We start from the raw sequence: 26909 nt of genomic DNA on the forward strand, positions 1-26909 counted from the left end.
TTTTCCCTTGCCTTTGTTTGAACTTTCACTAGTTGGATTTTTAGAGCTCTCATTTTTAGCCACCAATGCCTTAGACTTTGAAGACTTGAGAATCCTCATTGTTATCAACTTAGCTTGTTCATCCTCTAACAACTGGGCATAGTCATCAAAAGTGAGTTTCTTATAAGAAGCCCCTAAGGTAGTCTTTAAGGTTTTGAAAGAAGAAACAAATGTGGAGTAGTCTAATGGCAGCTTATTCTAAATTAGTTAAATCAACCTGTCATCCTTAATAGGACTACCACAATCATTAAGTTTTGTTCTCAACTCATTCACCTTAATGATAAAATCCTAGATGGAATCAAAGTTTTTAGGATCTAGGGAGAGAAGTTCATCTTCAATCTTGTAGACATCCTCCTCAGTCACTTTCCCATATAGCTTTTTAAGGGTGTCCCAAGTTTCCTTAGATGTATCATATTTTATGATATGATAAAGGATCTTGTCATCAACCCCTAACCTAATTATTCCTAGGGATTTTCTATCTGCCAATTACCAAGCACAAATCTCACTTTGAGTGACTTGATCACCTGTGGGTTTGGGAAGAGATCCATTGACATATTGAGAGACTTCTTCATTTATTAATTCACACCATTTTTTAACTGACCATGTGGCATAATTATATGGTGTTAATTTTGGAAACTTAATGTTTCCCATAATGTAAGGAAAGAAATATCACAGTAAGAAGAAAGGAACACAACACCAAGAGACACCCCCCCTTTTCACTCAATCAAAAACCCCCCCAAATGAATGCTTTAGGCAGTTTATACTTATTGTGATTATAATAGCCACTTGCCAATTTAGGGCCTAAGTGGAGTTCTAATTTTTCTATTTACAACCTCCTCTTGAAGTTCAAATCTGATACTTAGCAATGTAGCTCAGATATACAACAATTTTGAAGTTTGATGAAAGCAATACAATGCAAAAAATGACCTATTTCTAAAAGTGGTATTTTTTTCCACACAAGCCTATAATTTTATTATAGATCTAGAAAGTAGACAAAAAATTATGCACTTTCAAAAAAAATGAAACCTAAATATGTGTCCAAATGAGCACGTATGGAGCATTTAAAGTTGCAAAATACAAGATTGGATAGGTACAATCACCAAAAAATGACTTTTCTAACAAATTTGTGCTCTAAAACTAGAAAATAATAGCACCAATAATTTTTTTAGGAAATTCTAGCCCAAATCAAAAAAAATTACACCTAATTTGGAGTCTGGATGACTAAGATATGGCCTCCCGAAGTTGGAGTGTCAAATCAAAACAACATATGGTGAGGGATCTGCCCTGATGATGTCAGGAAACTGCTAGGTTAAATTTGATGTCCAAATGACCATCATGATAGTGTAATATGGCCTTCTTATGATGGTCAGATGACTATCAATTTAAGGCATGTGAGTTGATGATGTCAACAAAAAATGACCCATCTAGCTAACATGGCAGTACAGAATGATGACATGGTGAAGCAATCATGGTAGGTGATATGGTGATTATGTGGCTATAATAGGGATGCTAACGTGGTGTTTGCATGGCGGCCAAAGTGGAGTCTTATGTGGCACTGCTGCATCGAACACTGATGTGGCTGAGGGCTTTGATGTGGTGGTGTCGCACATGGCCATGTGGCAGATGATGTGGAATGGCAGAGCTTTAGTGGCATCAGTCAGTGATGCTGAGTGAATGAGTGGCACCATTGGGCCTTGGTGGAGATCATTAGTAGTGGAGGATGTTAAGATTAGACACCGACGAGAGAGGCAGAAGTGTCGATGGGAGGAAAAGTTGGCCGGTGGTGTGGGATTTTTAATCCCACATGCACTGTGCTTGCAAGGGGCTAGGTGAATAAAGGCTGAGGACCATAGAGTTCATAGTGGCTTAGAAGTCATCAGTGTTTTGAATGTCATCATCGTGTTGTGTGATGTCCAACCCAATTTGGAGGAAGATGTTGTCGGATTATTGTGTAAGTCGATTGTCATAGTTGAGGAATATGTCAGTCGCGGCTGCTAAGGTTTGATCACTTAGTTTGCCTACAATAAAAATTGCACTCCTACAAGCCTAAAAGGCAAAAGTTTTTCTTTAAAAAATAATTCAAATCTGAAAAAATTGCAAAGACGCAAATGAAAAATGCAGATCTAACAATTAATTGCACAGATCTTAAGATATCATACCAATTTTGCAAATTGAGCCTTCAAGTTCTGGTTTGTGAAAAAAAAATTCCTTGGATTTTACTATGGCTTAGGGTATGAAAATTTATAGTTAAAATTCACCAAATCAACGTTCCAAACACAATGGTGAGGTCCACTTTGGCTCTAGACACTCCCAATAACTGCAGATACTCTAGATCTGAATCATGGCCCTATGAGAGGTGAAGCAAAAATGATCTCCAATGGCTATGAAATGAATCTTACTTAGCTCTGATACCATGTAAGAATTTTCCTTAGGGAAAAATGACACCAAGATCAAGAAGCTCAAACACTTAGCACAATATGGACTGATAATGTATGATCATACTAACAATAATGAGAGTGAATATCATATCAATACACACTAGAAGTGCCTGTATATAAAGGCATCTCGAATGACTAGGAGTTAGCAAAGTGATAAGCCTCACAACTAAGCACATGTCCACTAAGAGTGGATTATCCTCCATTGAGCACAAGAGTTTGTCTGATGATGAGAGGATAAGCTTACATAGGTGTATCTTGTAAAGAGATGTTGTATCTACACCATGTGCTCAATTGGAGTGCAAACAACTTCGTTGTCTACATGACAGCTCAGATGAATATGAAAACTTGTGTGTTGTCAATAAGACAACTCATATGACTACACACACTCATAGGTGTCTACATGACAACTAATATAATAATGCACAACCCAAGTAAACTTAAGTAAAGTGTAATAATAATTAATTATTTAAACTAATAGATATTATAGAAAGAGTTTCTATCTATCCATAAAAAATCTTCCCAACCTTAAGTAAATAAGGATATTTGTTAAAACCAAACCCCTATTAATGGAGTAAAATCACAACCATGAAATGGTAAAAAAGATAAATTTGAATATATGTAATCAAAATAGGGGATCATATGGTTTTGGTTGTTTTATCCCATTTTTGGCTAATTTCGTGTATAAAATGGAGGTAGGAGCTCTTTCAAAAATCATCCAAGTGATGATAAGGAGATTATGATTTTGGAGACTTGGTGATTATTCATGCACATTAGAGAATAATGTTGCAATTGTGCTTGAAAGAAATTATTTCAAAAGACTTGTAATTGATTTTGGAGCTAATCGATTCGGTCCCCCTATTGGAGCAAGAGCCGGAGACATAGTTTGACCCACAGATGAACTCCATTATCAATTGTGTTTTGTCTCCTATCTGTCTATTCTCTTTCTTTTAGTCATTACCTTATTATGTTTTTTCATTTAAACATTTAATTTATGTTAATTCGCTAATTAATGCTTTGAATTAACTTTATGTAATTATGTTAAGCATTCCTCTATAATAGTCCTAGATCCTAATTAGATCTATCTTTGATTTTGCTTCTTTCTTGATTGAAGAAATTCATAATGGATTGATTGGAATTGGGAAGGGTGAGGTTGAGAAACCTTTTGGCTAGTATTTGATGTTGATGCACATGTTTCTTTTCAAAGGAGCCACATATTTTGGTGAAGAAATGCATTTGACTACAAAGCAAGTTGATGAGAAATTACCTATCCAATTATGGAGTGTAGATATGTCCTTGGATAGAGAAGATGTTAGTTTTGTTAGGTTTGATAGATATTTTTCATCAAAGCTAAGAGTGGTGTTGTCTCATGACAACCCAAGGATTCCAAAGGCATTATTGGAATTTGTTAGGCCAAAGGATTTTGCAACAGGGTTAAAGATTTCCCATAATTGGGGTGATATTATTCCTTACCATGTTTCTTCTATTTTCAAAATTTATGATTAGCTAGGAACCCCTCATGTTTTTCCTTATCAAGTTCCTCTTAAGGTTGGTGTAGTGGAATTTTTTTGTAAAATTGGTTGTTTGGAGGAAGCCAAATGGGCAAGAACATCTAGGGGAACCATTTTTCCTTCATCTATTGTTGCCTGTCAATTTGTGATCACCAAAGGGGTATGGATATTTCTTCATAAATTTATGAATTTTTATAAGATGGAAACATATCATGTTAGGTTCTCTAACCCTGAGGATTTTTATGAGATGTTCAAGAGGAGAACTAAAGCCAAACCCCATGACCATAAATTCTTTATCCTGAAGATTTTATCAAAAATGAGTTCTATCTACAAGAACAAGAAGTTAAAAAGGAAAAATGTAGAGTATACAACAAGGTTCTTGAATTTGTGAATATTTTTTTATAAAAGTTATAATCCCTTAGTATATTCTAAGATAATTGGTGACAAGATAAAAATAATAATGACATGTTCTTTACTACAGTTATGGAGGTAATGAATGAAAAGAAGGTTACTATATTCTAGTCATATCTTGATCAATCTAGAGAAGTAATGAAGAGAATAGCCTTCACCCCTATCATAAAACCTAGTCAATATTTTATTCAAAGAAAAGTAGGGTACGATATTATTAGGTTAGAAGAAGATTTAGTCAAAAAGGGAAAAGATATAGTTTCCCCTTATCCCAGTGAGGTAAATGCATCTCCTTCTTCAACCTACAAGAGGCCTTCATTTGAAAGTCATCCTTCTAAACCTACATTTTAAAAGTAGAGGATTGAAGAAGATGTTGCATCAAGAAGTGTTGAATACACACCATCTCAGTCCACTCTCCATTTTGAAACTAAATAGATTTCAACAGAGTAGCTGGTGCACTTGGGAAGCAAGGGTGATATTTGTGTCACTACATCTGAGCTAGAAGAAGGGATGCTAGAAGACCCCCCTATTACAATTATGGATTTAACTATGAGTGGTTTCAATGGGAAAGAGATAGATCCTATTGTGCAAAAAGCTTGTAAAAAAATTTTGTCTAATGATAATTTCATTAAGTCTAGAGCCTTTATTCAATTTTCTTGGAGATCAAGTATACCAATTTTGAAGAAAGATATAAGAAGAGACATAGAGAGAAACCCAATAAGGAGGACTTTGTGATCAAATTCAAGATTAAGGCAAAGATGATGTAGGAGTTTGGTAAGATTACTCTAGAGGAGGGAAGAATAATTATAAAAGAAGCTAGGGTACCTATTCTTCCAAACTAGGACATTGCAAATGCTATGGTATTTGATGCAGTTACAAAAGAAACCTATACCATGTTTAAAACCAAAGTAGAGGCTAAGAAATCATCCAAGGGAGTGAAATACAATGAATACCATGTTGCATTAGTGTTGTGGTCATTGCAAAGGAGAAATAAATCCTTGTCCCTTAAGAAGTCTGATATTGATCTAATGGGAAGCTTGATTATAAAAATGGTAGAAGAAACTTCAAATGAAGAAATTTCTTTCATGAATAGAGAGACAACAGACTTTGCATTGGCCACAACAAGAAAGGAAAAGAAAAAGATTGATGATTTGCATGTCAGGTAAGAAGAACTTTTGGCAGCCTATGATGAAGAGAGAAAGAAAAGAATGGAGGTTGAAAGTAGGCTTGCTATTCTCAAAAGGAAACAAATTAAACATTTGGAGATAGGGGTCAGAGTCTTCTCAGAAAATGATTGCATCCTCACCTACACTTCCACCTATGACTAGTCTAATTGTTGAGATACCAAACACCCCATTACATCTAGGAGATAATACTCAAGAAGGACTAGAAGAAGAAAAAGCTAGGCTCAAGGTTACACAATTAGAAATGTTACAAAGATATGAAGATAAAATCATAGATACACTTTTATTTTTAGCAGATTGAGTTAATTAGGTATTTTTTCATTTTACAATGTCTAAATTGGTAAATATATGGGTTAAAGTAAACAAAAATGAAGTTATGTTGGGGAAAGTCCTAGATGAGTAGGTCCATAGAGAGCATAAATTTGATCACATCTTCTTGACCATTGAGGAAGACCTACAATTAAAGGACAAGATAGAAAAGACACATCTTCTAGTGATTTTCTTAATGGAATTTGATATAAAAAGAGAACTAATGTAGAGGAAGATGAAGGGATGTTTCTCTAGGTTTGTCAGTAAGAATTTTGGTCTTTTTCCTTGTGTTATCAATAGCACAATTTGTATTAAGCCTAAAGAAATGTGGGGAAATGGGTTAAAGGAGGCCTTGAGCCCATGAATGAATGATGTAATAAAAAAGGAGGACAATATCTTGTTTGCAAGAATAGTTGAAGAAATCACAAATTTCCAAATATTTTTTGATTCTTTTAGGCCTGAGATTAAGGAGTTAAGGAAAATATGGAAGAGTACTATGATAAGGAAAAAAGAGATTACTGAATTTGATTGACCAAACAATATTGTATTTAATGAATGGATGATAAAGAGTGGGTCAATAGAAAAGGACCTATAAGTGGAGGTGGAGGAACAAGTACAAGAGCAAGAGGAAATAGAAATAGCCCCACAACCTATAGAAGAGACAAAAGAGGAGAAGGTACAACTAGCAATTGGTTAGTTTGATTAGGGTAAAATTAAAGGAACTTCTACCCCACTAGAGACAAAGGAAAGTTAGGCTACATATGGGTAATGATTATCAAAAGAGAAGGGAGCAATTATTGAAAATAGGATATCTTACTTTTATGGTTCATTCACTATGGCTATACCTACATGAAAAATTATGGAATTGCCTTCAAATCATGTAAAATGCTAGATATGTCTTTTTGATGCAATTGTCCTATGAAATTATTGATAATGACATCTTGTCCCTTATATAACTATGTTTTGTTCTTTATTATTAGAAGACAGGTGTCCTCCTTCTCCTAAGTTTGAATTTTGTTGCAACTCACCTATATAAGTGAGTTCCCAAGGCTATATATGGGTATGAATTTTTAGGAAATGAACGTATTCTCATATTCTAAATTAGTCCATTATTGTATAGTGATTTTTGTTCCAAATTTTCTTTTAATGAAAAATTGAAAGTCAAGTGTTGAATCTGTTTTGAGTTTTTTCCCACAAGTGTTGATATTGAATTATATATTTTCAAGCAAGATAATACAAAGTGCGTGTCTATTATTGACTCAATTTTGATCTTGTCTCTTGTTTGTGTTGCTTTCAATTTTTTGAGAATTGATAACGAAGTTTATTGAGTTTCAGTTGTAGTTCATTTAGAATGATATCTTTTACATATATTGTTGATAATCAAATTGATTGTGTAAATGCTTGATGTGATCTAAGAGAACTAAGGGTTCCATAAAGATATTTTGATAAGAATGAGATTTTGAGTTGAGTATTGATTTCCTTTTACAAAGTAAGAGTATAGATTTGGTGTCATGCGTCAATTTGATGACATAATAGCCCAAATGGATAAAACACTAGTCATATGTGGAAGTTGATAGAACCTGGATAAGCTATATGGTGTAAATTTCATAAATCAAATCTTTAAAATCTTGTGTTGTTTATAGATTTGAAAATTCAGCTTGTGTTTGATTCAGAGAGTCTTAGGGATTGAAGAATTAGTCATTCTCCACGCATTTTACAATCCTTGAATTAGAAGAACCAAAGGAAAATTGTCTATTATGCTTGAATTTATGTTGAATATTGTTGTTAAGGAAAGAAATGTTAAATTCCAAGGTATACCTGTCTGAATCTTGCAGAATTCAAAAGGAAGAAGACTGTAAAGTCTTAATAGTTGGTCCTAGCAATTTGTTTTGAATTACCTATCATGGTCTTTAGCTAATTCCTAGGTATTATTTGCATATGCACAAGGTATTTGAAATCCTCTCACATTAGGAGCCAACAACACCAAAAGATCAACTTGTTAAATATGTTTGATACAACTAGACTAGAGTTATAAAAGACATAAGAGGTTGTTAAACTATGTTGTAAATCCCTGTGAAAGATGTTGGTGCACTACTAATATATATAATATATAATTGAAGTGTCAATGTTCAAAATTAATTATTTTAATGTGGTTATAATCTCAAAAATACATCAAATTTATAGTCATTAAAAAATTCATCTCAAGCAATAAAAAAACGTATAAGATGCAAATAGAAAATTTTACAACTTTACCTTTGCAATTTGTATTGGTTGATGATGTAAGAATTAATTATGTCTTAAAATACCTTAAAGAAATTTCTATATTATGAAAGTCAATTCTCCTCAATCACTCTCTTTCATAGGTAAACCATATGGCCTGATGAGTTAATGAAAGACATCATGCTAGTGTTCTAGGAAAAAATGATTTTATGATTCCAATATAGGAATGTTCTGTTAGGATAAACCACGGACAGAAATAAAAACTACATGCAAATATAACCAATAACAGAAAATAATAGAACACACAGAAATGAACACAAGGCACCAAGATTTAACGTGGTTCACCCAATCCCTGGGCTACGTCCACCAAACAGCAAGTCCGATCTTATTACAATCCAGTGATTACAACCTGATTACAATCCGTAATCCCTTACAGCTCAATACCGCCGCAAGAACCAATTTTGTATCACCACATATGAAAAATACCCAACCCTAAGCCCTTTTTATACAAGTATTAAACCTCTTTAGGGTTATAACATGTCAGCCATATGTCAGCCATAATATGTCGGCTACTTCCAAAAAAAAAAAAAATTTTGGGGCGATGCCCTGAACCCCACTATTTATGAAGTATGTACAGTACTTTCCTGATCAGTCACCACAATCTAACAATCTCCCACTTGGGGACTGATCAGGCTCCACACTAAACAACAATCTCCCACTTGGAGACTGATCCTGTAGCAATACAACTACCGCATGGGGCTCCCACTGGATCAAACCACCCTGGACTCTGCTGTTCTTTTATTCACATTTAGTCTAAAAGACAAACTGAAGCTGAAGAGGAGTTCAGCTTCTCCCTTGTTACAACCTTTGTCAACATATCTGCTGGATTTTCATTGGTATGTATCTTCTCTAGCTTTAACTGTCCATCCTCCAAAACTGACCGAATGAAATGGTACCGCAACTGTATGTGTTTGGTCTTAGAATGCAGAGCTGAATTCTTAGCAAGATGAATGGCACTCTGACTATCTGTGAACAAATAATTATCCTTCTGAGGATGTCCCAATTCTTCCAAGAAGAACTGAAGCCATATCATCTCTTTGGCTGCCTCTGTAGCAGCAACATACTCTGCCTCTGTAGTGGAGAGAGCATTAATCTTCTGTAGCCTAGAAACCCAGCTCACGGCTGCCCCACCAACAGTAAAGACATAACCTGTAGTACTCCGCCTGGTATCAATATCCCCAGCCAAATCTGAGTCAACATAGCCCTGTAAATCAGTAGTAGAGCCCCCAAAGTGTAAACACTTATTGGATGTTCCTCTCAAATATCTGAGAATCCACTTGACAAATTTCCAATGCTCAAATCCTAGATGACTCATATACCTGCTAATGACTCCCACTGCATGTGAAATATCTAGCCTAGTGCATACCATAGCATACATCAAACTTCCTACAGCTAAAGCATAGGGTACCTTGGACATCTTATCCTCCTCTTCCTGTGTCTTGGGACACATCTCCTTAGTCAATTTCAAATGACCAGGTAAAGGTGTGCTGACAGCTTTAGCATTCTCCATAGAGAAACGTTGCAACACCTTCTCAACATAATTAGCTTGAGATAGCATCAATGTTCTGTTCTTCCTATCTCTGCAAATCTTCATACCAAGGATTTTTTTTGCTGTCCCCAAATCCTTCATAGCAAATGCATGTGCTAATTGGCATTTCAGCCCCTTAATATGATCCATGTTAGACCTAGCTATAAGCATATCATCAACATATAAACATAAAATAATGTAGCTATCATCATCCAACCTCTTAAAATAAACACAGTAATCTGAATGACGCCTATTATATCCATGCTCATGCATAAAACTGTCAAATTTCAGATACCATTGCCGAGGTGCTTGCTTCAAGCCATATAAACTTTTCTTCAATTTGCACACTAAGTTCTCCTTACCTTTGACCTCAAAACCTTGTGGCTGAGCCATATATATTTCTTCATCCAAATCACCATGAAGAAAGGTTGTTTTAACATCCATCTGCTCTAAATGCAAATCTTCAGTAGCCACAAGACTTAAAACAGTACGAATAGAAGTCATTTTAACAACAGGAGAAAATATCTCATCAAAATCAATTCCCTTTTCTTGTGCAAATCCTTTTACAACTAACCTGGCCTTAAATATTTTCTTACCTCCTTCCTCTTCTTTCAACCTGTAAACCCATTTATTCTGTAAAGCCTTTTTACCTGCAAGCAACTTGCACAAATCCCATGTCTTATTTTTTAGCAAAGAGTCCATTTCATCTTTCATTGCAGACTCCCACTGAATCTTAGTATCCACCTGCACAGCTTCATCATAACTTTCAGGTTCACCAGCATCAGTAAGTAAAATAGAATACAAAGAGGGAAAAAACTTTTGTGGAGGTCTAATTGGCCTTGTTGACCATCTAACATTCACTGGTGTGTGTGGTATTTGTTGTTACAGTTGTTGCACATCATGAGGAATGGCTGGAACATCAGCTTTTGGAGTATCATCCAGCACTACATAATCATCTTCTTTCTTCTCATGTTGCTGCAACATATCTTTGTACAACACTTTTTCATTGAACATGACATCTCGGCTTCTTATAATTTTATGATTTTCAAAATCCCAAAGCCTATAGCCAAATTCATTAATGCCATATCCAACAAAGACACATTTCTTTGATTTAGCTTCTAGCTTGGTTCTATTTTCAGAGTCTATATGAGCAAAAGCTTCACAACCAAAGGTCTTGAGAAAAGAATAACTCACCTTCTTACCAGTCCATGCTTCCTCTGGAATACCACAGCCCAAAGGAGTAGAGGTACCTCTATTAATCAAATATACTACAGTATTGACAACCTCCGCCCACATGTGTAAGGGCAACCCAGCATGCAACCTCATGCTCCTTGCACGCTCCATTATAGTCATGTTCATGCGTTCAGCCACTCCATTTTCCTATGGAGTCCTTGGAATAGTTTTTTGTCTACGAATACCATTAGTGGAGCAATAATCTTCAAATTCATGACTGCAATACTCACCACCATTATCAGATCTGAGACATTTTAATTTCTTACCAGTCTCATTTTCAACCAAGCATTTCCATTTCTTAAAAGTTTGAAATACATAAGATTTCTGTCTAAGGAAATAAACCCATACTTTTCTAGTTGCGTCATCAATAAATGTAACATAATAATGAGAGCCACCAAGGGAAGATACCTGAGCCGGTCCCCATACATCTGTATGCACAAGCTCTAATTTATCCTTTTTGTTTTCCTTCCCTGTCTTTACAAAACTCACTCTCTTTTGTTTTCCATACACACAACTTTCACAGAAATCCATATTCACACATTTTAGACCTGGTAAAACTTTCCTTGAATGAAGTACTTTCATACCTTTCTCACTCATGTGCCCAAGTCTATTGTGCCACAACGCTGTATCAGAATCTACAGCAGCTATTTTTTCTCCCTGCTCAATTGCAGTAACTGTTCCTGAATATTCATTTTTCTCTGAAACAATCAAAGTAGAAGGAACAATATGACCTGTACAAAGATATAAGGTGCCTACTTTCACACCTTTTGCTACTACAAGGGAACCTTTTGAAACCTTCCAATTTTTATCATTAAAAGTAACTACACAACCCTCATCACCAAGTTGCCCTGTTGAAATTAATTTCTACTTAGTTTTGGAACATGTCTTACCTCGTGTAGTAGCCAATGATTCCCATTCTGCAACTTAATCTTAATTTTTCCCTTTCCAACAATCAGACAGGGTTCATTATCCCCCAAATAAACAAGCCCAAAATCCCCTTGGACATAATCAACGAAATAACCTCTATGAGGTGTAGCATGAAAAGAGGCACCAGAATCTAAAACCCATGAATCATCAACACTCTCTAAAGACAGAAGCAAAGCATCCTCTTCGGATTTTTTACTTACCACATTTGCCTCTTTGTCTCCATCTGATTTATCTCCTTCATTTTTCTTTCGAGTCCAGCAATCTTTCTTTTTGTGCCCTGGTTTCCCACAGTACCAACAATCATTTGGTCCTCTCGATTGAGACCTCCTTCCCTTTGACTTTCCTCTTGATTTTCCACGATTTCCAGAGTTACTTCCTCTTTCAGTCGTTCTGCCCCTACTTTGTGCATTTAAAGCACTTCCTGATGTAGATCCACCTGAGGATTTTCTACGAGTTTCCTCACTTAAAATAACACCGATCACATCATCATATTTTAGGGTACTAGATCCAGGAACAGAATTACTCACCGCCATTACCAAGCCATTCCAGCTTTCAGGCAAAGAACACAAAATCAAGAGAGCCCTAATTTCTTCATCAAAATTGATACCCACAGAAGATAATTGACTAGTAATAGTATTAAACTCATTTAAATGATCTGCAATAGATCCACCTTCTGCCATTTTCATATTAAATAAATGCTTCATGAGAAATACCTTATTTGAAGCGGAGGGCTTTTCATACAGTGTCGCTAGGGTTTTCATCAAATCTTCTGTCGTCTTTGCTTTTGTAATATTAAATGCCACCGATGGTGCCAAGCATAACCGAATGCTTCCGAGTGCCTTTCTGTCCAAAAGATCCCATTCAGCCTCTGACATAGTTCCCTGATTCTTGGCTTTTCCTTCCAACGGCTTCCATAAATCCTTCTGATATAAATAGTCTTCCATTTGCATCTTCCATAACTGGAAGTTCTGCCCATTAAACCTGTCAACCCTCAACTTACCCTCATCTGCCATCGCTCCCACTCAACTGTGAGACTCCCACTTAACCATGAGATTTTCCTGCAAAGGATAACTGAAAGACAACCTTGCTCTGATACCACTTGTTAGGATAAACCACGGACAGAAATAAAAACTACATGCAAATATAACCAATAACAGAAAATAATAGAACACACAGAAATGAACACAAGGCACCAAGATTTAACGTGGTTCACCCAATCCCTGGGCTACGTCCACCAAATAGCAAGTCTGATCTTATTACAATCCAGTGATTACAACCTGATTACAATCCGTAATCCCTTACAGCTCAATACCGCCGCAAGAACCAATTTTGTATCACCACATATGAAAAATACCCAACCCTAAGCCCTTTTTATACAAGTATTAAACCACTTTAGGGTTATAACATGTCGGCCATATGTCGGCCATAATATGTCGGCTACCATGTCAGCTACTTCCAAAAAAAAAAAAACTATTTATGAAGTATGTACAGTACTTTCCTGATCAGTCACCACAATCTAACATGTTCTTTTTAGCCTAGAACAAAATATCCCTAAGACAAATGTTCCTTGGTTGATGATGTGAACTAACTACTCTAAGCTTTAAATACTTGATATAATAAATTGTTGCAATAATGTATACCAAATGGACCATCAACAACTAATGGAAATGGCAAAGACGATAATTTTAAATTTTGATTTTCTTGAATGTCATGGTATTAATCCAAGATATAGAGCATAAAATCTTAAGATAAAAAATGGTTACATCTAAAGAACATTTAGGAAACAAATTGAATGTAATTCAAATCTTAAAGAATTATATTGATTTTTTAATGATTATTTCAATATTATAATAATATATGAATTTAGAAAATAATATACTAATAAATTATATAATTTGTAACAACCAATATTTCATAAAGAAATGATAATTAAAATTAGTAATTATTTTAAAACAATTTTATTAAATGTGTATAAACTTTAAATTCAATGGTAGAGACACATGAATTCTAATATATCATGTGAAAGTTTAAAGTTGTGTTTTCCTTATGCTAGAGTTTTAGTACACCAAAGTTTGATTATTTATAAATAAATTTATTTTCCATAAAAATGTGTTATAGTTACATTTATTTGAACCTAAAAAAGATCTAGTTTTGAGTTTCTTCAACTAGAGATGTTGACTAAAATGATATATATAACATTAGATTTTGGTGTCAACTAATCAATTTTTAAAAATTATTTGAAAATATTGATGTTCATACCACTTATGTTTGAGCTTATATAATATTTTTTTCAAAAAAAAGGTCTCTTTGATGATTTAGTAAAATTTGATTTTATATTATTTATTGATTTTTTTATGTTGAATACAGCCAACACAAAAATATCCATATATTTTCCCAAAAGATTCTTTTTGGGTGAGGTAATTTTGTTAATTTAAATTTGATATTTTTATACAATTATATATGTGTGAATTAACATTCAAATTTATAAATTTTTCTCACCAAAATTTTGTGAACTGTGGTTTATAGATTCCCCTACTTTTTGCCATGTGTTGTTATATCAACCTTTGCAGTCCCAGTTCTCGTACTTTCATTTTTACTTCCAGTAAGTATATTTCATCCTTAAGCTTATATGTCTTAATTAAGTTTTAGTTCAATTTTAAATTTCCAACTAGCAATTATAGTTGAAGTTGTAATGGGTACAGCAGTAGCTCTTATATGAATACATGTAAATTACAAGCATATAGTAGATATGAAATATTTTGGTTTATTATTCAAATAGATTAAAGATGAAACTAATTGCATAATGTGCTAAATTAGAAAGAGATTAACATTAATTTTTAATTAAAATAATATTATTTAAATCTAAAAATATAAATTTATATCTATGAATCAATCTCATTGGTAGATGTTGTTAAATGATATAATATTTTGAATTTTTTTAATTAATTACATATAGTAAGTGCCATGTGTTTGTGAATTGTCTCATATAACTAGATGAACCTTAACAAAGAGATATTTTGAATTTTTATGTAATTTATGTTCTATACTAATTATTTGTGACTAGTTCTTATTCATCTTAAATTATCCTCTCACCAAAATATTTGACTTTTATCTATAAAATAGTATATAGATTGACAAATGCTAGTAGCACACACATTCAATTATACACAGTAATGGATTTTTCAATCTACTAATTTATGGATTACCCTATAATACATCTTTACATTCAAACAATCTTCACAAAATTTGCCTCAAAAAATGTCTCATAAGTTCTCTTTTTGCTAATAAATCATATCAAAAGACACTCTTAATATACAAATGAAACATAATAATAAAAAGCCTAGCCTTACCAACATATGTCCATACTACTTGCATAGATATTTATTTATGCTACTGGAAGAAAACAAAATGTCATATTAGGATATATAAAATTACTCTAAAATTTACTTCTCAATAATAATATTCTTTATGAAAATTTACAAACAAAGTTTATACATTTTTTTAAATTTAAAATGGTAATTTGTAAGTCACGTATATTTTATGAAATGCATATGTTTACATGGAAAGATTATTAGTAGCCAACCAAAAACCTTAAGTGGTATTGGAAAAAAAATTGGATTACCCATATTAGGTTATAAACTTCATGTAGAAGCCTAATGAGGACTAACAATGAAAATCACAAGGGAATTAAAAGCTAGCAACAAGAAAAATTGGTTGCAAGCATGTAATGTGGTGATAAATTTACCACAAGAAAAATATGAATCACACAATTGATAAATGGACTTGACCAAAATGCTTAACCAAATAATATAGGCATCATCTTTATGATCATAGAAATGATCTCTTTAGAAATTGCAGATTGCTTAACAGAGATATTTTGTGGATTGATAGTTAACTTATTTAGAAGTTAATTATTCCATAAAAAATCATTTTTAAATAATTAAAGACAAATCCATAATTTATTAAACATGTATCATTAACATTGATATCTAATGCAAACACATTTTTCATTGAATTTATGGGTTGATTCTTAGTCTCACCTTGTTATTAGGATGCACACAATTAATCAACAACCTGCTATCAAGCAAAAACATAGATTAACACTAAAACATAGAAACACAAAAAACCTAAGAATTACTAATAGAGGTTCTTGAGGGCATCCATTATGTCTCCCTTCAAAATATTGAGATTCTAATTTAAAAATTAATATCATGTAGATCATTTTTTTCAAATTCAGTCATCTTCTATAAATTTTCCATGTGTAACTACAAGGACCCTTCTTGAAAGAAACATGGATGTTCTTTGCACTCTGCAAGTCCACAATTTCATGATATTGAAGCTAAAACCAATTCTCTACTAAGCACTTAACACTCTTATATTCACTATTATGAATTAATTTTCCACTTAAATTGATTAGGATCACCATGTTTTCATTAATTTCTTCATCTTTATTCATAACTTCACAATGCATCCTTCTAATCAATTTTTGAGGAAGTGACTTGTTTAGCCATATTTAATCAAAACCCAAATCAAAACTTATATCCAATCATTACCCCAATTAAAACTTGTTGAACCAAATCCAAAACCTCAACATCAAGTACATCCCTTAACAAAAACAAGATCTTTTGTGCAAACAAATATATACCTAACCCATCATGTGTTCTTTTTTCAATGTCCCAAGTAGGCATAATAGCCCCAATATCACAAGTAATTGTAAAAAAAAGTTAATTTCTAGTGGGATAAAATGTAGCTACAAGAATCTACCTTTACCACTCATAGGGTTAAACACAATTTCATGAAAACAATTGCTTTCAATACACCCTCATGCATCACAAGTGACTTTTCCAAAAAAAAATTCCACTAGTGGGTTAAAAAAAATGTCCAAAAATGTCAACCCTTACTAAGTTTACATATAATTATACAAACAATTTTAACAAAGATGTTATCATATATTATTTTACCTCTTCTTAGGTCCTCAAACACACCACCAAGGATGACCCAAACAAACACAGAGTATTACAAGCACACCACCCTTTTGACATCAACCAAGCATAGTCAATATGATGCATGTTATGCCATGGGTTCAATAAAAAATTCCTTATGACACAAAATATCAATGTGGATCACAAAAAAATCCACCAAAATATTAAAAGAAACCAACACATTCTTCTCAAGAATTTGATTGGAGAAATAGGTTGCACACAAGAAAATATTTCCAAACTTAATAAAGATAATTTATTCTTGTCTATAAATAGATAATTCCAAAATAATCACATAAATTACACACCCATATGGAATCAATAAATTAGCCCTCATGGCCACCATATATCCTACCATTCTTTCATCTCTTGAAGTTTCACAAGAGTGATCAACACCATCTAAACCAATGATATATCCAATGACATTGAAACCTCTTTATGGCTTTTAATAATAGAGTTATAATGTGTCTTAATGGGTCCTAATGTGTCCTAAAATATTTTAATGAGTACTAAGTAGTCTTACTACCCCTTAGGTCACATTAGGACCCATTAGGATATATTTGAACCCATTTCAACCCTTTAGAACACATTAACAGTTGTAGGGTACATTAATGTGTCCAAAGGGGCCCTAACATATCATAAGGAGTCATACTTGGTCCTAAGTGGTCCTAAGACCCCTTAGGACCCACTATGGTACCATGGAATATATTGAGCCCCATTAAGACACATTAGAACTCATTAATACCCTCTTGGTTCCAATCACATTCTTGTCCCCTAGTCTAGGAACTAGAGTCTATGTCTTGTTCTTTCAATTTGATCAATCTCTTCTCTCAAGGCTTTACTCCAGTCCTCATTATCTAAGGCATCTTCCACTTTCTTATGCTCATGCATGCTCAACAAACATGTATCATTTCTCATCCTATTTCTTGTCATTGGTCTAGCATCTTTATCTCCAATAATTTGTGTAGTAGGGCGATGCCTTTTGACATACTTTGGAAATCTTGGTTCTGCTCTTCTTTCTTCAATAGGTTTGTCAACTTTTAAATCACTATGCACTTCTCTATTAGGTAATTCAACATCTCTTTCATGTACACTTATCTCAAAATTAGAATGGGCCTCAACTTCTATCTACAACTTGGCTCCCGACTATAGCTTGGTTTCTAAATGCAACATGACATTCATTGTATGTGACTTGGTAGTCACTGAAACTTGTTGATTTACAACTTGGTTTACATCTTCATCATTGGGCATACCTTCATAAAGTATACAAAACATCTATACTCTTCACGTTCCTTCATAGGTTCGGCTTCATCTACCTTTGTATATTAATCAAACTTCACATTTGCATTTTCCACAACTTTATTAGTGTTAGTATTTAAACACTTATAAGCTTTACTTCTTGTGGAAGAACCAAGGAATATACCTTCTTCACTTTTAGCATCTAATTTTTCATTCTTGAAATCCTTAAAAATGTACCACTTTCTTCCAAACACCTTGAAATATTTTACATTGGGTGAGTATCCATACCATAATTCAAAAGGTGTTAAATGAGTACCTTTCTTGACTTGCACACAATTCAAGGTATAGACAACATTAATTACAACCTCTCTCCAATATTTCAAAGAAATATTCTTCTCCATCATGAGTGTCCTAGCATAGTCCATTACAGATTTGTTCCTCCTTTCAACAATCCAATTTTTTGGAGGGATCCTAGGTGTAGAAGTTTGTCTTTTAATTCCTCAGTCATTACATAACATCTCAAACTCATTTGATGTAAATTCTCCACCTCTATTAGATCTCAGTCATTTCAAGCTTTTGTCTGTCTCCTTTTCAACTCTAGCTAAGTACCACTTAAACATTTGGAAAGCATTGGATTTCTATTTCAAAAACATCATTTTCATCATTGTAGAATAATCATAAACAAATAGGATAATGTACTTGTCACCTTTGTAGATTAGAACATCAATTCGTCTACACAAGTCAGTTTGAACAATCTCCAAAAAAAATTTAGAGGTGTGAGTCTTACTTTTAAAACTAGATTTTGTCATTTTGCCTAACTGACATTGTTTGCATATCATATTGTCAAGTTTCTTCAATTTAGACAAACCTCTGACTCTTTTCATGTTATTGATACTTACCAAGTTACCAAAGTTAACATGACATAACCTCTTGTTCCATAACCACACATCATCAAATTCTACAACAAGACAAGTAGCATCATTCATATCAAGATAAAATAGATTACCTCTAGTTTGATCACCTTTCCTAATTATTTTTCCATTAGTGTCATAGATCTTTGCTATCTTGTTCTCAAACTCAACTTTGCAACCTTAATTATTCAATTATCACACACTCAACAAGTTATAGTTAAGTCCTTTGGCTTTTGGTCATGGCTTTGTTTGTTTCCTTTTCCTAGTCTTTTCTCAATACTCTTTTCTTTGGCTGGGCTTAATGCTTATTTTCAGCCTTTGAACTTTTACTTTTTTGGTTGGGCTGTCACGCTTATTATCAGCCTTCTTATGTACTAACTTTCGAGTTTTAGGTTCCCTATAAAACTTGTTTATCTAATCAAAAACAAGTTATAGTTAAGTCCTTCTACATAATAAGCATTGTCACTATGAGTTTGATTGGTCCTTTACCTTTTATCAAATAGGGTGCATCATGACCAAACCTTAGACTATTTCCATCATAATAATCAGGGGTAATTAACTTACTTTTATCTCTAGTCATGTGATGTGAACACCCCCTATCAATGATCCATCTATCACTCTTGTTCACATAAGATATTAGTGTAGTTGCCTCATCCTTCATTTCAATATACACCACTTCATCATCATGTTCATCGTATCCATCTTTGGTTTCCTCCTTAGCAATGTAGAAAGACTTCTTGCCTTTGTCTTTGTAATATTTCCTATCCTCATCTCTTTTACTTTTGTATTTGTCTCCACCTCTATTGTTCTTCTTCTCTAGACATCTAGTAGCAATATGACAAACCTCGTTGCAATTAAAACACATGATAGGTAACTTACCTTTGAATTTTCCTTTGCCTCTATGAAATCTCCTTGCTAGTAGTGCTTCAAGTTATTCTATAGCCTGCTCATCTATATAACTATCACTAGAAACATATTTGACCTTTTTCTTTTTCTCTTTAGGCTCCTTTAATGATATTTTTTCTTTGAAAGAAGATTCAACATTCTCAAATTTGAAATTATCAAAACTAGAGAGTTCAAAAGTAGTGAGTCTACCTATCAATCCTTTAAGGGTTAGATCATTACTAGGTCTACACCTTAGTTATTGTATGGTAGAAATTCTAATAGCATAGATGGGAGCAGGGTTCTCAGTACTTTTTTTATCACAGTCTCATCCTTAATCTCACTAGTTGCTCCTCTGATAACATTAGCTACTTATTTTACTCTGGCACAATATTGATCTATATTCTCACCTTCTTGCATTCTCATATCATCAAACTTACCTCTTAGAGTTTCAGATTTGGCTATCAGCACATTTTTGTCTCTTCCATAGATCATTTCTATAGCATCCCACATCTTCTTAGTAGTATCACATTCCTTGATGTCATCAAACTTGGTGTAGCGTAGGGTAGATGCAATCTCCAACATTTCATGATTGTGTTCTTTCTTCTTTTTCAGATCCTTGATAGTTAGGGCTCCAATAGGGTCAACATGCTTAGTAGTGATGGTGGATTGTGCATGGTCTTCAAGACCTCCTAGGTGTAACTTAATCATACTTTTTCATGCAGGGGAGTTTTCCTTGCTAAGCTTGGGTACCTCTCTTTTGTACATCTTGATCTTTTGCTTCTAGTACCTTCAAACTGGTCCTCTTAAGCACTATGGCTCTGATACCAATTGTTGGAATTCTTTAGAATAACTAAGGGGGGGTAAATTAGTTATCCAAGGTTGATATGTACAAATAAAAAATTTTAATGCTTAGTAGGCCCATATCCATAAAACCTTATCGCACATGCATCTGTTAGATCAAGAAATACTTAAACTTTGTAGGTTATTGTCCTAGGTCAAAACAACTTTGTAGAAATGTAAACATGAAATAGCATAAGAACATTCACACAATTTTGACATAAGGATTTTACATGGAAACCCAATTTGGGGAAAATGGCTAGTAACATGCTACTAATTCTCACTCTTTTGAAGTGATGGCTTGTGAAAGGCCAACCCTGTTAAAGGTTACAATACACATTGGTAAATGTGACCTAGTTAGAGGATTTCAATCAGCCTATTAGGAGTGAGCCTTTTTAGAGGACTTTAGATCATTCCATTAGAATATCACTCAGTTAAAGGATTTACAAATGACTATTGGGTCAACCTCAACCCAAAGGATTTACCCTAGACCAGTACAATGATTACAAAGTAATAGTAAAGCTTGATCTAATAATAAATTACAATTCACTTGTAGATTATAGATCTTTTTTTTAGTCCTCCATTCGGCTTGGCATTCACACACTTAAGCTCTGATAGCTTGTTTACCATTTAAGCATTCATACTCTTAAGCCTTCTTTCTTTGCATGCTAGTTGTAGTCACTTCTGTTTGGCCATTAAATAAAGCAATACCCTAGAGTCCTTGTCTTCTTTAGGTTCTCACACATGACAACCTTTGCTTCTGACTAACTATCTCTATAAATAGAGAGTTTCAATATTTTTTCACTTAACCAAAATCATCCATTTTAGGGTTAGGTAGGATTAGGTAGGATACAATGAATCTACCCATGTTTCCATTTGGTTCATCTAGAAACTTCTTCTACAATCTTCCTTGAATTCACCTCAAAATGGTTTACCTTGAATTCTGTACCACCAGCTCATCATAGTTATCTTGCACACACTTCACATAATTCAAGAAAACAAAATAGTCAGCTCAGATTTGCCAAATCTTTGATTTAACACTGTTTGCTATTACTCAATATCTTAACTGTTATGTTACTCAGCCAACACTAGATCACTCAGAAAATACTAATGTTTATTGATGCTCGACACCAACTAAACTTTACTTGGCATATACTAACAATCACTTAGCTTGCACTATTTTCCATCTTTTCTTGACACCTCTTGATTTTTACTTGGCTTCCACTAATTTCTGCTTGGCTTGCACTGACTGCTCGAGAAGGCTTGGCAGACACTTTTCTTACTTGATCTTCTTCCAGTCTTAACTTGAGTAATCTTTCATTTTAGACTTTAAGTAGATAAACAATACACTATAGTATCAATGTCTTACTTGGTCTTAGTGCTTCTTTACATTCCAAATAAATCAACCTTTCTTTAGGTATTATTGTTAGCTCCTCTTTTCAAATCCTCTTCATCAATCAACTAAATGATACCTTTTAGACCAAAAAAAAAGGTAGTGGGTTTGACATCATTGACAAAATAATGATTGTTCTATTATAGGTTCTTCACTTCAAAACAATCTTATATCAACAGATATGTGTGTGTGTATGTATATATATATGTATGTATGTATGTATGTATGTGTATGTATGTATGTATGTATGTATATTATGCATACATACATACACAAAAACAACCTATGTTACATTTTTTGGAGACATGGGAGAATTTACCACTAGATTCAGTACTTAATAACATTCTAGATCATATATTGATGCCCAAATTAATAGCAGTAGTAGATACTTGGGATCCTCACAAGGAGATTGTGCCAATGCATGCATGGTTACATCCTTGACTTCTATTACTAGGCCATTGTATGGAGACTTTATATCCAACCATTCATTATAAATTGGGGAATGTGCTTCATGCCTAACATGTAAGTGATGCATTTGTATATGCAATTTTATCACCTTGGAAAACTATATTTGATCCTACTAGCTGAATAGCTAATTGTTTATTTTATTGTACCTAATGTGATGGTAGTTCTACAAGAATTTGTAATCAACCTAGCTAATCAAGAACTAGACCCATTTAACTAGGTTATGGCTTGTTTCATTCAAAAAATATCTGCTATGATATGTTTTTGTAAAATTTCTTATGAAATCTGCCCATTTTTCCTAGTTTGCATTTTTTTTGCAAGATCTTGAGGTAAGTCACTTAGCATGGCTTGAGTGATTTTTACTATTTTATTATTTGGATTCTAGAATATGTATGCAACTAGACCAATTGTTCTATTGTTCCAAGATCTCTCTATATAATACATACATACATACATAGATACACACATGTGTGTGCGCGTGTGTGTGTATGTACACACACACACACACATGTATGTATGTATATACATACATACATATACACAAATATTAGTAATATATGTATTGCATTTGCATTTTCTTTTCCGTTGCTTATAAGAGTGTTTCAAGGTTGACAACCACTTCAACATCCTTTACATGGTTTAGAGGTAACATCATTGTGGCATAGGCTTCTACAAGGGAATGAGCCTCATGATTATGGAATTTACATAGAAGCAAAACGTACTTCTTTAACTCCTTAAACTCAACTCTTCATTGAAGTTATTCTTCTAATAGTGAGAATAGCTACTACAAATTCCTAGAAGCCAAGGGACCCTAAACCAATGCTACATTTTATGGATACATGGGAGAAGCTACTACTAACTTTAATACTTAATAACATTCTGGATTATATAGTGATGCCCAAATTAACAACATCAGTAGATACTTGGGATCCTCATAGGGGGATTGTGCCAATACACGCATGGTTACAACCCTGGCTTCCATTGTTGGGCCAACATATGTGATATAGGAGCATTAGGACATGCAAGGATCCCTAAAGAAGACAAAATAAGATGGATCAGAGGGAAGGAGGAGTTTAAACCAATCAATTGACATGTGTTGAAGCCAATCATGGCCTTAGAAGGCTTTAAAGATGATAAAAATGTAATGAATCCTAAAGGGCCTATTAAGGACCTTAGCATCTTTGATAGTGAAATATGGGCATAATGGCATATTGGAGTTAATTGGGTCCTTAGGATTCTTAGAAAGGTTTAGGATTGGTTAAATTGGTCTTACATCATATGTCACATTTAAATTAAAAGGATAGATTTATTTTCATAGTAACAAAAAACTTGGAGTACAAGATTCAATAGATATTCTTCAATAGTTATCCATTAAGGATATAAATAGAATCATCCATGAACCACAAGAAATACCTCAAAAATATTTTACCACCTAACCACATGAAACTATCATGGTCCACTCTCCCAAAAAGATGAATCAGAACCAAAAGAGAACATATAATAGATGCAAGCACTAATGTAACTGTGGTCTTGACTTTATTTTTATTCTTTTCCCCTCATGTGGTGTCACCCTCAATAGGTAATTTTTATGTACATTAATTTTTGTTACATTATGAAGACAAAGAACTATCAACTATACCACAAGAAGATTACATGTTAGATCCTATACAAGATCAACCCTCAAAAAGTGATGGGCTTATTTTGATTTGTTTAAGGGAGTTATGCATATGAGGTATTAAATAGTTATAGTAACATTCAGCTTAAATCATGTTCATCACTGCTAATGTGTGCATTTCCTTCCCACTATAGAAGTTCAACATTAGACCATAAGTGGAGAGAATGACATGTCATTGATCTTAAATTATAACCTTCTCTTGAAAGAGTGATATTACATTCTATCCATTTCCTATTCTCTTCTTTCTGACTGATTATGAATGAAGACACCACTAACAACAACCATGTTGACCATTGTCAATTTTGAGTACTACATAAAACAAGGAGGAATGAAATGAGAAAGAAAATGTATGTTGGAAATTTAAGAAGGATAAGTTGCAAGATATTGAGTGAAAGAAGTTAAGAATGGAGGTTTAGAATAACACACTAGGCCTAGGACAAGAAAGTGGTTTTTAGCCTCACTGATTATAGGGTCAATGAGCACCCAACTTTCCAAGTATACCCATATGAATAAAACCTAAATAACCAATGCAACTTTTGAGAACAGTGAAAAAAACTTCTATTTGAATTTAAAATTTTTTTTTTTAAACAAGAGTAGAGATCAAAGACCTATGTAGGGGATTCAATAACAGTGCCAGAAAACTGCTCTTTGAATAAATACTTAAAAATATTTTAGTCTTGTCTCAAAATTGTAACCTACAAAGGAAAAAAGATGAATTGAAGTGAAGAAACATTACAGACCCTATCTAAAATTAATCTTAAAATAAATGTTTAGAACTAAAGTGCATAATTGTACATTGAAAACTACTATTTTAAAAAATCAGGTAAGTGAAGGAATAATAGAGGTCCCTCTAAAAACAATTCTTAAAATTAAAATATAACAAATTGAGAACGAGAAATTATACAAGTCATGCCAATCTTGAGCTTCCCAGTGAAGAATCTATGTTTTTAAAGGAAAAAATGGATTCATCATGCTTTGCCATAGTCAAGCACATGAACTATAAGTGTTGGACTTATAGGTTCAGTGATAACACTTGGACTTTTATTCTAATACCATGTATTTTTTTATAGTTTTCATGAGGAGATTTGGAGGTAGATGTGAATTATAGGAGTGCACTTGAAATCAAGCCATGAATCATGGCACAGAAAAGGTTTTTACTTGAGTTTGTATTTTGAAGAGGCTTAAAAACTTCAAATAGATATAGTAAATAGGAATAGAGACCTTGTCAACATCTATTGCACCCTAATTTCTAGCAGTGTAAGTGTATTGAAGGTATATTATTAGATTGTAGAGCTCTTACATGCATGTAGAAACATAGTCAAGGGAGTTGGATTATCTAGCAAAATGGTTGAAAGGAAAACTGCTTTAGAATTTGAACCGTTTTAGTAGTTTTCTTAAAGTAATGAAAACTTGTACATGCATATATCCTTAATGAGTTATGTTTGTACTTGATAAACCTAAAATGGCTTTGTTGCAAATAGATAATACCATGTGGAGGACAAAGTCTAAAAACATTGACAAAAGCCTCCTGGTGGTCATTAGAATCTCTAAGCAACAAATGGGAATGTAAAAATGTAGTTGGAATCAATCATGTACACATATATAAGAAGTGTGAAATAATTTGGTAAATACCTATGAACCCTTCATATTTATTATTTCAAAAAATTCCTCAATGAAATGCACAAATTAAAAACACATTTAAAATGCATGGAGAAAAAATGACGGTTGAATGGATGTAAAAGAATAGAAGATAATGATAGATAAAAGTAGATCATTGCTTAATTCACTAATGAAAAACTATAGAATCCTAATAAAACCAAAATTAGGGCATTCAAAGAACTATAGATGCTCTAGATTACTCTTGAGAGTCTGAGACAATTACCAAGATAGATCTTTTCTAGGTTTTGAGTGAGGATAACATCAAATTCTACTTAACCATCACATCTTCAAATAAAAGCCTTTAACAATAAGATTATGTAAAAATAATTTTCAATTTGAAATAGGATTAATATGTAGCACAAAAATCTGAAGGTACTGTCCAAGTTTCATTGACAACACAAATACATTCATTTGAAAAATTTAATACCCTAACTAACTTAACCAAAATTTTACACAATCAACTATAATAAATAATCAATATGAGAGTAAACTTGGAAGAATCCAAAAATCAAATCTATTATCATATTAAAAATTCTTCATTTTGAAATCCAATAGAAAACTTAAAATCACTATATACCTTTCAAAATCTAATGTTGAATACAAATAAATACTCTTCTTAAAATTCTATTATTTAATTTTATACTATGTCCCTACATGTTCCCTATGAATATTTATTTCTTTAAGATTCCACTTAGTATTATAAATAAACCCATGTACAAACAATGCAATGAAGTCAACCATGTTAATCTCTACTAAGATCATTCATAACTTATTTTCTTTCCATAATTTATTGATTACTCATTTCATTGTCCATTCATCTTCCTATGAGATACAAGTGTAAGACAATAACATCCCCAATCAAACATCATGTAATTTTAATTCAGGTGGCATAATTGATATTGTTGCAGTTGATGAAAGATCAACCCCATAGCTCCCAAGAATCACCTACATGTAAACACTTATCATAGAAAGCGAGAAGCAAAAGTTATGGAGGCTAAAATTTCCAAATCAA

General features: G+C 33.3%; 1 protein-coding gene across 7 annotated transcripts in view; it reads left to right on the forward strand.

Moving 5' to 3' along the window:
- The window catches only part of LOC149547848 (protein ZINC INDUCED FACILITATOR-LIKE 1-like), a 121371-nt gene that overhangs the window by 20596 nt on the left and 73866 nt on the right, over positions 1–26909 (forward strand). For all 7 annotated transcript variants that reach the window (XR_016353928.1, XR_016353929.1, XM_089791892.1 and 4 more), the window contains exons 8-9: positions 14222–14271; positions 14381–14456. Coding sequence is in view for 5 of the 7 variants with exons in the window: in XM_089791892.1 (XP_089648018.1) it covers positions 14222–14271; positions 14381–14456 (126 nt within the window). In the remaining 2 variants the exon portion in view is untranslated. The remainder of the gene's footprint in view (positions 1–14221; positions 14272–14380; positions 14457–26909) is intronic.

Source organism: Cupressus sempervirens, chromosome 7 (genome assembly GCF_028749045.1).
Source record: "Cupressus sempervirens isolate cs-2001-9-10 chromosome 7, ASM2874904v1, whole genome shotgun sequence".
NCBI classification, from domain to species: Eukaryota; Viridiplantae; Streptophyta; class Pinopsida; order Cupressales; family Cupressaceae; genus Cupressus; species Cupressus sempervirens.